The sequence below is a fragment of the Python bivittatus genome, unplaced genomic scaffold (genome assembly GCF_059951505.1).
Source record: "Python bivittatus isolate LINGU-HERP-01145 unplaced genomic scaffold, Pbiv_v1 ctg000590_np1212, whole genome shotgun sequence".
Classification (NCBI taxonomy): Eukaryota; Metazoa; Chordata; class Lepidosauria; order Squamata; family Pythonidae; genus Python; species Python bivittatus.
The window spans coordinates 19314114-19327032 of NW_028277086.1; the positions used below are offsets into that span (position 1 = coordinate 19314114).

Below are 12919 nucleotides of genomic sequence, written 5' to 3' on the forward strand. Positions count from 1 at the left end.
TGGATGTACTAACTTTCTTCAAGGCAAACTGTTGCTATGTCCACCTCAAAAAAGTCCTGGCTCCTTCCACTGAAATGTCACCCCTGCTCAATGACATTGCCATGTCACCAGACAACTCCTCTACAGCCCCCAGGCTGAAAATTATTTTTTGGAAACTGTACCCCTCAGCTGGAAAAGGTTGGCCATCCCTGCCTTAGTCCCTGGGTTGATCCTGCCCTCTCGAGGTCAGCATTTCCCGGATAGATGGACTTTAAGAGGATTCCTGCTCTAGTTAAATTGTTCTTAAGCAACAGAAGACTAATGCCTGAATAGTGTACAATAAGGGTGGACAATCCTTCTGTGACTAGGGAAGGGGCACTTACTTTTCTGGGAAGGCAAAGATGCAAAACAAGCAGAGATGTGTCCTACAAGGTTCCCCCCCCCCCCAACATTTGGGATAGTTAGGTTTTCAAATCAAGTTAAGACTATTTTAAGACCAGAATCTGAAATCATTTTCTGGAATGGAGGATCTAAGTCAGTGTTGCCCAACATTGTTCTCTTCAAGGTGACTTATAGCATTGTCCTCTTAAAGTAGAAGATCTTTGGCAAGGGAAAAAGTGCTGGATGGCATCTCTTTAATATTCCCGTGAAGAGAAGGATGTACCAGAGACAATCTAAATAGCATATAATTTAATGGAGGTCATGTTTCATTCTGATGTGAATTCCAAGTAGGGCAATATATGTAGGTGGCAATTACTGTAATGGTTTTCTGTTGGAAAGTACAACATTGTGACCACAGTCTCATAATTATGACTGTTCTTAAAACAGCACATGACATTAAACCATGACAAATCTGTGCACTTCTCTGAATTCATGGCTTTGTTTTCTGTCCTGGTATTTCAAAATGGAAACAATAAATCTATTTTTTTCCTCTCATTTTCAAAATAATTATGCACTGCATTGTTGATGAAGTAATATAAAAGGCATATACTCTTGTTTAAAACCTAATGTCCTTCTTCCTTAATACTTAGGCATTAGAATCAATGCATTAAAATAATAAATCATGAGATTTAAAGTAAAATGTGTGTGAGAGAAAGTCAGAGAGAGAGAGAGAGAGAGAGAGAGAGAGAGAGAGAGAGAGAGAGATACTGGAAAAATAACTGCTGTCCTAATGGCCAGTAAGCAATACTCCTCTTCCCTACATCCCTGTCAGCACAATCCAATCTGTCAAGTGTGAAGGATAAGGAACTCTCAATTACTTTTTATTATGCAGTGGGGGATGACTATAGGTGAATGGATCAGTCACATGCTTTGAAACTACAGGGTTCTGGGTTCAATCCTTGGCTCCTCTGGATAAGAGAGCCATATGACATGGAAGGTCTCTTCCTGAGGCTCTAAGGATGATACCCATTAGAATACTGACTAGATCAATTATTGTCTGGAACACAACATGTTCCAGACAATAATTCCCATAATCTCTATCCATCAGTCATACTAGCTGGGGAATTCAGGAGTTGTAATTCAACATAACGGAAATGTCCTGGTTAGATAAGATTGGACTAAATGGAAAATACGATAGATATAAGAGAGCAATCAGGTTGTTCACTTACATTGTTTTTCAACAAATGCAATCCTTTCTAGTTTTATATGCACTCTCTCTCTCTCTGTCTCTCTCTCACACACACAACATATACAGAGAAATAATCAAGTTAAAAATACACCCCCCAAAAAAATCCTATCCCCCCCCAAAAAAGACAGATAAAAAAGAAGACCATCAGCTAATTCCTTCAAAACCCAAAGATTCACTTCAACCAGTGCTGGAAAGTTACACCCATTCAAAATAAAGTGGCATTTTCTGATCATATTTCTATCATATTTGAATTTCAGTCCTGCCTCTTCATCCTGTTCTTGACAATTCCCTAGTGGAACACATAGTGTTTTTTGTTTGTCTATATTTTTGGTTTTGTTTGTTTGTTTGTTTGAGAGGACTAGATCAAAACTGGAGTTGAGTAGCACCACCTTTTCCTGGCTATCTGTTAGCATTGTGCCATCTTCCCTGAGCAGCTGGTATATTGATTCCTTGGTTTTCCACTGTTTTAGTATTGTCTTGCACAGGACTACCTATCCCTTCTGAGCTCCTCCTGTCATAGGATCCCATTTATCTCTGTCCTGAGTTTACTAAATTTTTTTTTTTAAGTCTAAGATACGTGTTTGATTACATTGTTTTTTCCCCCTTAAAATCAAGAACTCCAGCACTACATGGTCTTGTTCCCAATTTTTTGGCTATTCCCAATTCCTCAACTAAGTCTCAATTAATGTCAAGTCAAGGATAGCTGATCCTCTTGGGTCTTCCTCCAGTCTCTAAAAGAGAAGGTTGTCAGCAAGACAAGAACCATGCATGGCGGAATTTGTCTCCCAACAGATGTCAGAGTAATTAAAGTGTTCCATCATTACACTATCATGCCTCTTTGAAAAATCTGCTATTTTGTTTTGGGAAAGTGTCATCAGTATCTTCTCCTTGGTTGGCTGGACAATTGTAGAAACCAACAAATGTCTTACTTTTATTTCTTCCTCCATTTACTTGAACCCAGATGTTGTTTAAAGCATTGCCAAGTTTATTCATTTTAGCACGAATGAATACTTGCAGCATACAGTATAACTCTTCCTTTCTATTGTTTCTGTTATTTTTTAACAAATTCTATCCTATATTCCAGTCATAAGGTGGAAAGCTATTAAACCCATTAAATCATATAAATAAAATCAAAAGCATTAGTGTACAGACAATGACTGCTGTGAACTTTACGAGCTAATACCCTTTCTAAATTATCACTTTGTGATTTAAGAGTCCCCAATTCAGCAACACTCCTACTTTCTTGGGAGCTCAAATGTTTGTATGAGGTCCTTACTTCAAAGTTTTTATTTCTATTCCCTTCACTAGATTCAGTTTAAAGCTTTCCTAATCAATCATACCATGCTTTAGCCAAGTACATTTTTAGAAGACCTTGTAAGGTACAAATTATCTCATGCCATCAATCCATCATCTAGATAACTCAGACTATGATCTCAGAAATCAAATCTTTTCCCATGGACACCATTTGCATAAATAGACTTGCAGAATTCTTCATTCCCTTTCTAGTCTTCTTCTATGGAAGAATAACACATGAACCTAAGTTTCTGAGATTTTCAAAGGCTTCCAAGCCCAATACATTACAGCTGTTATTTGCAGTACCACTGACCACTTAGAAGGAAAAGATACCTGTCAACTGACTTGGTAATCTTGGAAGCACTATTGTATCCCTGAGTTTTTCTTGTGACAGGCTGCACAAGCCAACAGAACCACTCGGCATATGTTTGTTTCAATTTCTCATATTGAATTACAAACTATCATGCTTTCTTACAGAACGCTGTTTCACCCTCTCTGCATTCTATCTCCATTCTGTAGTATCTATTTTTCTTTCCCTAAAGGCTCAGAATCTGGTTGAGAAAGGTTTCTGAGTTACATGGGGCAGAATATCATTTATATCTCTTGCTTCCAGTTGTTATGTTCATCTACTTCCCTTGCTTCTCTGTTTGGCTATCTTTCTTAAGGAGCTTTGCTTCTAATATCTGTTTCTATTGTGCAGCCTCCTTTCCTTCCTTTTTCAGTAGGTAAAGCATGGCCATTCAATTCTCCAATCCTTTGACCTGTCCCTCAAAGACTGCTATGAGTTTGCATTTGCTGCAATTATATACTAGGAGGAAAAATAGCAGACTCCTGTCCATTCATTTTTATTCTTGTTTCTGAAGACATAATCTATAGAAGGGCTTTTATTTATTCGTGTTCCTTTCTCCGGCAAACTCCTGTTAGCTGTTTCTGTTCGCTCATTCAGTAGCCTTCCTCCTGGAACCAGACTGCCCTATATTTCTCTTACATTCTCTGTTTACTCAGCAGGAAGCAATCACCCAATCATCTACAATGGGTAATCAACAGCTATTCAGAAGATAAGCTTTTCACTCCTCATTGCTCAGCACAAACCCCTCAGAATCTACGGCTTCTTTGATCAGTCTCCTTTCTTCTTTCTGTTGAATTCTCTGAGAGCAAACTCCTGCTAGCTCTCCCTATTATCTCACCAACACTCATCTTTATACCTACTACTTGCATTCAGTTTGGTTGTCATACCTATTTATATCCACGCATAATGACATGCAATTTCATATAGTAATTATAGTTGCAATATTGAGCATAACTTTGTGCTATCTATTTCAGCTCTTTGCTGCAGAGCTGACGTGCAAAGGTATGAGAAAATAGGAATGTAAATAATCTTGAGGATAAAATACTTGATGATTTTTAAGCTTCAGACACAGCAAAGGACATATGCAAGCAGTGATACTATTAAGGATTAAGTTGATTGAGATAAACAGTTAGCAAGGTACAGATGTTTACAATGGAGAGTTTCACAGAGAAGCAGTAAAACTAAACAACATATAGCATGTTCAAAGAAAACTGCAAAACTGGGAAAATCAAGAGGATTTAAGCTTTTCACCCTGCACTGTAATCCCAGTGAACTTCTGGGATGTTCCAGTATGTTATTTGTCTCAGGAAGATTAGGCCTCAAGTTCAGTTTCCCATCCATGGCAGAATAGGGCAGAGCAAATAATTCATTCATGTACAGAGCAATATACAGGAACGTGGTTATTTTCCCAAGAGTGCTAATGGGAAACCTAGGGATCTTATAATTACTTTGCTCAAACTACTGGCTTAACTCTATTTCCTTGCCTCGCCATACCTTCTACTCCCCTCTCCTTCTCTGATCTCCAAATTGAGACCTGTCCTTCACTTTCTCTTTTTAGGGTTCACTGGCCTTCTTCCCATCTGTCAGCTATGAAGGTGACACTCCCGTCCAATGTTTCAGACCCCTCTGATTTGGGGCTATGTTCACAGTAAGGAAGACATTTTCAACAACAATGCTCTGAAATGCTAGAAGACTCCTTAGGAACACAGCTATGACCAGATCATTTTTTCTGCTCTACCTGTGTGTCCATCTTAATTGTCTTTCCATTCCAAAGGCAGGATAGAAAACAACTGCTTATCAACAAGGAAGCTTCTGTGGGTTGTTTGGGAATAGATCCTTAGAGGAGGTATATCTCTGGCTGCTGGAATTATTTCATGTTATGAAGTCTGATGTTTTGTTGTCAAAACCTCAGTTGCATTATTATTCCTATTATGTGCCTTCAAGTCAATCTTGATTCCCTGCAGGTGACTGCCTGGGAAAGTCAGTTTTCTTGCCAAGATTTTCAGCAGTTGTTTGTCATTGCCATTTTCCTAGGGCTGAGAGAGAGTGACTGGCCAAACTGGCTTTGTAGCTAAGGCAGGACCAGAATTCAGTCTCCTGGTTTCTAACCTGATGTCTTAATCACTACACCAAATGGGCTCTCTCTCTCTCTCTTTCTCTGTCTGCTGTGGTTTTAGTCCTGTTGTTTCCAACAGCTACTTTGAAATAACCATGTTTATTTATTTATTTATTTAGTGGACTTGTCCCTGCCTATCTCCCCACAATGGGGGACTCTGGGCGGTTTATATCAAATTAAAATCATAAATACATAATTAAAAGTTATAAAAAGAGAACCACAGAGAAAGAAAAAAGATTAAAAGATCCAAGAGCCAATAGAGGCCACACCAGGCTGCTAAGGGGCTAGCCAACCCCATTTCTGACATCCTCCCTCCCCGCCCCAGGCCAGATGGCACAGCCAAGTCTTCAAATCCCTCCAAAAGGCCGGGAGTGAGGGGGCCTGTCTCACCTCTGGGGGCAAGATGTTCCAAAGGGCAGGGGCTACAGCACAGAAGGCCCGCCTTCTGGACCCTGCTAATCAGAGTTCTTTTACCAAGGGGGTCCGGAGCATGCCCTCTTTGTGAGATCGGGTGGGACGGGTTGAAATCGTGGGGGGCAAGGCGGTCCCTCAGGTAGCCTGGCCCCATGCCATGCAGGGCTTTATAGGTGATAACCAACACCTTGAATTGGACCCGGAAGCAAACCGGGAGCAAATATCATGCACCATAATAGGTTTTAAGGCTCTAAGTTTAATATGATTCCCTTTTTCTCACTAAAAAACAAATAACTGAAGATTATGAGTTTACAGTAGCAATAGTCATATTCATGGGTCCTAAGCAACCACAGAACGACATGTTCCACAATGCACAGCATGCATGCAAAGTGAATCTAATACTCACTGGGTGGCCTTCTTTGAGTCACTATCTCTGAGCCTCAGTTCCCATCTGTAAAAGTAAGAATAATATTCTGCCTCATGGGAGTAACAATACGAATGCAATGACTATGTTAAAGCAATTTGCAGAAAGGTGCTATAGACCACAAACAATAAAATAATGTTCTAGTATTGACTGAACAATGGCAAAATATAAATGATTATGATGTTCTCCAAATATCTATTACATTTTTTCAGACACAGAACTTCATAATTATTCTGAACTGGTTTTATATAAAATATCAGTTGATTTGAAAGATAATCCCTTATTCATCCTTTTATTTCCCCTCCCCCTGTCTATTTCAAAGCTTTTCATGTCTGTTTTATTAATGTTCACATATTTCACTGATTAGACACAGAAAGAAATGTTCTGAAGAATCAAGGTAACTGCTGCCAAATACTGGACTTTGAAACATTGCTAAATCTGGGTTCAGCTCCAAGTCACTTTCCATGTTTTCCCTGTTGGATTTGACAGTCTCCATCATACTAATCCTAATTTCTAATTTCATAATTTCCAGTACTAGTCTAGTGGCTCTACCAGAAAGATTTCCAGAAGAAACCAAGCTAATTTTCACTAATAATAATAATTTACTTTGACATTATTTCTGCTTTAAAGAATATGTGAGAAATTCCACTTGCTATATAGAACAAGAAAAAGACAAAATGCCAAGTTATACTCAACAGCTTTTTAAGCATGCCTTTACCTATTAATACCATAAAAACAGAAATGCATATGGTAACTGAATTGATTGATATTCAATACTCATCAGCATAAGAGGAACTATGGTTACTATTCAGATTCATCAACACAATTAATTACATGCAGAAAAGCAAAACAAAAACAGCCTAGAAAGAAGAAAAGGTTGTAAAACTTGGGAGAAACAGGAAGCATTATGCCTTTGCTGAAATGTGAATGGCTAGAAAGTTCAAGCCTATATTGCCGAATTGTCAGTTTGGAAACCTTGATTTAACAGGTTTCCAGTCAGCAATAGATGTTGTCTTTTCTCTGATCAAAGAAGTAAATTTGGCCATCTCAGTATATTCCATAATCTTCACCATCCATTCTTCCATTGTAGGTAATGTTGAATCTTTCCACCTTTGAGCATATAAGTCTAGCTGCAGTTATCATATATAGAAATGGTGAGCTTTTTCCAGTTGTTTATCCATCAGTCCCAAAAGGAAAGTCTCTGGTTTAGCTTTATTACATGTCCACCAAAGATGGTATAAAGTCCCGTCTTGAGGTTTACATTTCCAACATGTATTTGAATACATTTTTGATAATCTTTCCAGTGACAGATACTATACAACATTTTATAGAAATTCTTCTTCAAATTATAACACAGTGTAAATGTTAACCTTTTCATCCACATATTTTCCCATTGTTCTATTTGTATATTATATCCAAAATGTTTAACCCATTTTATCATACAATATTTAACTTGTTCATCTTCTGTTTCAAATCTCAACAAAAGCTTATACATTTTAACAATAAGATGTTCATTGTTAGTACACAATTCAGTTTCAAAAACAGTTTTGTTTCATTCAAAACCATATGTATTTTTTATCAACTTTAAATCTTTCTACAAGTTGTTAATATGAAAATTGCTGACATGGATGTCCTTATGATATCAAATTCTCTCTTGATTTTGTTTTAAATTCTCCTTGGTGAATATCAAGGATATCGCCATAAGTTAACCATGTCTGCCTAATTACCATTTCTTTCCTGTAAAATGCTTCTTGTGGAGATAAACCATAAGGGTATTTTCAGACACAGTCTAGGTTTATACTTATACCAAATTCTCAAAATGCCACATGTAATAAAATGATTCTTAAAGTCTACATTAATCTTAACTTTATCATGCAATAAATAGCCGTGCCATCCAAATCTCAATTTGTGTTCTTCCAAATTCAATAGTCTGATATTTCTCAACAACACCCATTCTTTCAACCAAACTAGACTACAAGCGATGAAATACAATTTGAGATCAGGCAAGGCTAAACCTCCTCTTTCTTTAGTATCTTGCAACACCTTATATTTAACTTGCAGTTCTTAACTTGCCAGATAAATTTAGTTCTATCCTTCTGCCATTGCTAAAATGGTAAAACAGTAGCCATCTAGTCCAGTGTTTCTCAATCTCAGCAATTTTAAGATGTGTGAACTTCAATTCCCAGCATGCCTGGGGAATTCTGGGAGCTGAAGTCCACGCATCTTAAAGTTGCTGCTCTAGACAATGCTCTAAGTTGCAAGCTGGGTTAATCACATCTGAGTACAATGGATCAAGTATGATTCCACCATGAAACTGTTGTCAAGTAGTTCTGTGTGTGCCAGATGCATTCCCCTACCTCCTTCACAGAAAAAATAGCATTCTCCTGGGCGTGGCAGATCTCCAGTTTAACTGCTCAGTCACCAAACCAGAACCAGGCTCAGGGATGAAGGGATGGGATATCACTTCGTCAAGATTATAGGGCCTTATTATGGCATTCTTCTTTATCAGAGAACGTATCTTCAACTCAGTTCACACCACCATCACATTTGTCACAGGCCCCAGTAAGCCTGTACATCTATCCCTCTCAATCTGAGATGTTTACCATGTTCTATCATGCCTACCATGCTCTTATATCAATACAGGGAATGCAGCCAGGAAGGTAATTTCTCCCACTCTCTGGTGACCCTGGAGCATGTTTAATATTTACAAAGTTGAACACAGCAGGTTCAGGGATAGGCATCACTGAGGACCACAGTGAGGAAGGAGATGTACTATGGTCTAGCTAAATATCCAATGAAATGTATTTACACTATATGCCAAGGGGACTTTTTTTTTTTTTGAGACTAGCATACTTGTCTCACAATGCTGTCTCTTTAAATTAGCTGCTATTCTTCCTGCTGTATGCACATATCAAGTTTCTTCTGATTTTCAGAGAATCTGGCAGCACAGAGAAAGACCACGTAGGGAGCCTAGAGGGAAAATTATCTTAGTTTTCTGTTAGAGAAACATTGAAGGGGAAAATGTACTCACTCAAACCAAGAGGAATCAAGTAATATGGGGCAATAGGACCCTTGCTTTTTCAATGTTGCTGAACCCAGCACCCTTTGTCAGCATGGCCAGTAGTGAGGGTTCTTAGGCAGTCCTGGAAGGCCATAAGATTTCCATTCTGACTTATACATCTGTTGACCTATGTAACAATATTCTTACTCTTGGTCTGGGTAACTTGCTGATCAGTGAATCTGAGATCTTCCCTTGCCTATGCCTATAGGCCAATCCTTGATCAACTCTATAAATTATTCTATTTTTCTCTCCAATTGTTGGTTACAAGAATAATACTGAAAACTGTTCTTTAACTGAAAGGAAACATCTATTGATTCTGATTGCCTGGAATCCCTTCACACATAAATTTCTGAATCCTAGCTTTATATACCATGTTTTTAATACTAACCATAAGTCATTCACACATGATCAGAAAAGCTTCATTTCTCTAGCAGGGCTGATTTTTCCTTTCAAATCTAAATTCCATCATACTTCACCCACGATTTTAGTAGTCTTCTGTAGATTATGTCTTATACTGTATTCCTGTTTTGTCAAAATGGTCTTTGTGATTACTAGTTATTTCAACAGATTTATGCTGCAGACAATTCAATAACTAAGTTGAATTTCAGCACCTGTTAATTAGCATCCTTAAGATTAAGGTGAGGGAAATTTTGATAATAATACTCATTTAGAGAACTGAAAAATTATGCACTGTAAGACAAGCTGACAACAGGAAATTGTTAGATATGTGATTCAACTAGCTTAATCTGATGAGAAGTAGCTTCCAGTGGTTTTATAGGAGAAATATTTTCAGTTTTGCTCCTAGAAGTCATTTTATCTCAAGATGCTGCATTCCCAGTTTGTGAATTTGTTTATTAAGCAAATTTATTTATTACAAACCATAGGGGAAGGGAGAATAAAAATGGCCCCCTCAGCAATGAAGCCATCTAAGCAGGTCTCCAGTTCCATGGGAGCCCCAGGCATGATCACATAACCAGGTCTTGAGGGCCTTTCAGAATAGCAAAAGGGATGGTGCTAATCTAATCTCAGGAGGAAAGATGTTCCATAAGGCAGGCACCACAGCAGAGAAGGCACGTCTCCTGGGATCCGCCAAATGCAGGTCCCTAGCCAATGGTATCTGCAGCATGCCTTCTCTGCAAGATCTGATGGGGTGGGCTGATGTAACCAGAGAAAGGCAGTCCCTCAAACAGCCCAGTCCTATGCCATGAAGGGCTTTAAAGGTTAAAACCAACACCTTGAATTGGACCCGGAAGCAAACTGGCAACCAATGGAGGAGAGGTATAACATGTGTTGTTCTCAGAGTGCACATAACTGCCCACGCCGCTGCATTCTGAAACAGCTGAAGATTCAAGGGCAGCTCCATGGAGCCCACTTCAGTAGTTCAATCTGGAGGTGACTAGGGAGTGAGTGACTGTAAGCAGGGCCTGCCGATCCAGAAACAGGTGCAACTGGAACACAAGATGGAGCTGTGCAAAGGCCCTCCTAGCCACGACTGTCACCTGCTCATCGAGCAAGAGTCGTGAGTCTAGGAGGACCCCCAGATTGTGCACTAGGTCTGTCTGGGGTAGTGCAACCCAATCCGGGGCCAAAGATGGCATAGTCCTGGAACCACTAGGTCCCAAAAAACACAGCCACTCAGTCTTGCCAGGGTTCAGCTGAAGCCTGCTGTTCCCCATCCTGGCCCTCACAGCCTCCAGCCACCGGGATAAAACACTGGGATAAGGCGTTAATTTGCCAGGACTGGAGATATACAATTGAGTATCATCAGCATACTGGTGATACCTCACCCCATGGCAAAAATGAGCTCACTCAGCAGTCTCATGTAGATGTTAAAAAGGAGAGGAGACAGCACTGACCCCTGTGGCACCCCACATAGTAGGGGCCAAGGGCAGGACTTCTCCTCCCCAATCATCCGCTAGAATCCACCCAGAAGGAAGGAGGCAAACCAGCACAGTACCGTGTTGCCCACCCCCAATCCTCTGAGCCGATCCAGAAGGATACAATGGTTGATGGTATCAAAAGCCACCAAGAGGTCAAGTAGGACAAGGATGGATGCTCTACCCCATCCTGCTCATGCCAGGTCATCTAAAAGTGCGACCAATGCCATTTCCATCCCATACCCAGATCTGAATCCTGACTGAAAGGGATCCAGATAATCCTGAATCCTGAACTTTTCCTATTCTTTATCCACTGAGTATTTATATAAGTTCCCCCCAATACACAACAATGGAAAAACATAAAAAATAAGAAAAAGCAGTAACTAAACAAGGAAACAACAAAAAAGGGATTGCAAACTGCTATACATATCATATACCAATCAAATCGTAAATGATATTTAGAAGTTTCTAAATAAAACAAAATGACACTGTATTGTTGTAAAATATCATAAAATCTCTGCCAATGGGAAACATATTGCGTAGGTTTTTTTTTTTTATTAGTACTAGATAAAATTGCTTTTTTGAACTTTTCCTATTCCTGAATAGCATTTCCCAGTGCCAGTGTACAGTGGTGAACATCAACATGGGATATGCAACCCAGGACCAAGGCTAGTATCTTGAATATCAATCCCAGGATCAAAATAGGAGTCTGGAAAAACTGTTTCTGCAAAAGACTTTTGGGAATTCAGTTTTAAAAATGGTTGACACCCTGTCTTCTAGCCTCTACTCCTTCCTCAAGGTAATTCTTCTGGAGAACTCATTACTATATTCCATATAAGTCTTTAATCACTGATATTAACTATGTGAATGGAAATGTCTTCCTACCTTAGTTTGGAGGTTTTAAAATTTCTCCCTGAGATTATTTTCAACATACAATATCTACCTGTAGCTTTCATTACTGCTTTAGGTTGCTAAGAAGAAGGAGACATGCTCATTCAACATGATACTGTTATTTCAATACTTTCCATTCAATTATTAGCCATCTGCTAAGAATATATTGTATTCAACCAATGCTTTACCAGCAACCAAACATGGTATACTTTTCTACATGCTTGGTATCTTTTTGATTATACATAGGTATTTTTTTATGAATAGGAAATCTCCAAGTCTGGCCTTGATTGTTATGGGGGCTGGGGAAGTGCCACAATGGAAAAGGCTGTTTAACTGCTAAGTGAAAGTTGAAAGCATTGATAAAGTCAGTGAAACCTACTGTAAGTTGAAGGCATTGATAAATTCAGTGAAACCCAACAAGAGAATGCTTCAGGATAAGAAAGCCATTCTATCTTATTAAGTACAGAACAATATGTCTCTATTCTCTGATAGCACTTCTGTCAATATGTATGTCTGGAACTACCAATCTGCTCATTTTAGGAGAGAACCTTTTACTCATCAAGGCTCACACAAAGAATGGTAGTACATATCTTAAAATGTCATTTTATTGAACAGCTGTCTAACTAACACAATGTAAGTATTGCCATCTTCTTATGAATCTTTCAAAGGGTTCTGGCCATAAATAACTCATGTTCTGCACCAGGGAGATGGCTATATTTATTATTTCAAGAAGACTGTCTAGCAGCATCAGCCTAAAAAGCATAGGAATAGTTATTCTTTTCCACAAATCTTTATATTCTAATAGTCTTCATTTAGTAGAAGAGATTTTTAAAAAGCTTAGGCACATAGATTTATGGAATAAGATAATGGCATTAGCTGAATATA

The 12919-nt window shown here is 38.8% G+C and overlaps 1 protein-coding gene across 6 annotated transcripts in view; it reads right to left on the reverse strand.

The window, feature by feature from the left end:
• OXR1 (oxidation resistance 1) overlaps positions 1–12919 on the reverse strand; it is a 270118-nt gene that overhangs the window by 194829 nt on the left and 62370 nt on the right. For 5 of the 6 annotated variants that reach the window (XM_088149046.1, XM_088149045.1, XM_088149047.1 and 2 more), the window contains exon 3: positions 6188–6232. The exons of the other annotated variant lie outside the window; for it this stretch is intronic. In XM_088149046.1, the coding sequence (XP_088005172.1) occupies positions 6188–6232 (45 nt within the window). The remainder of the gene's footprint in view (positions 1–6187; positions 6233–12919) is intronic. 6 annotated transcript variants of the gene reach the window in all.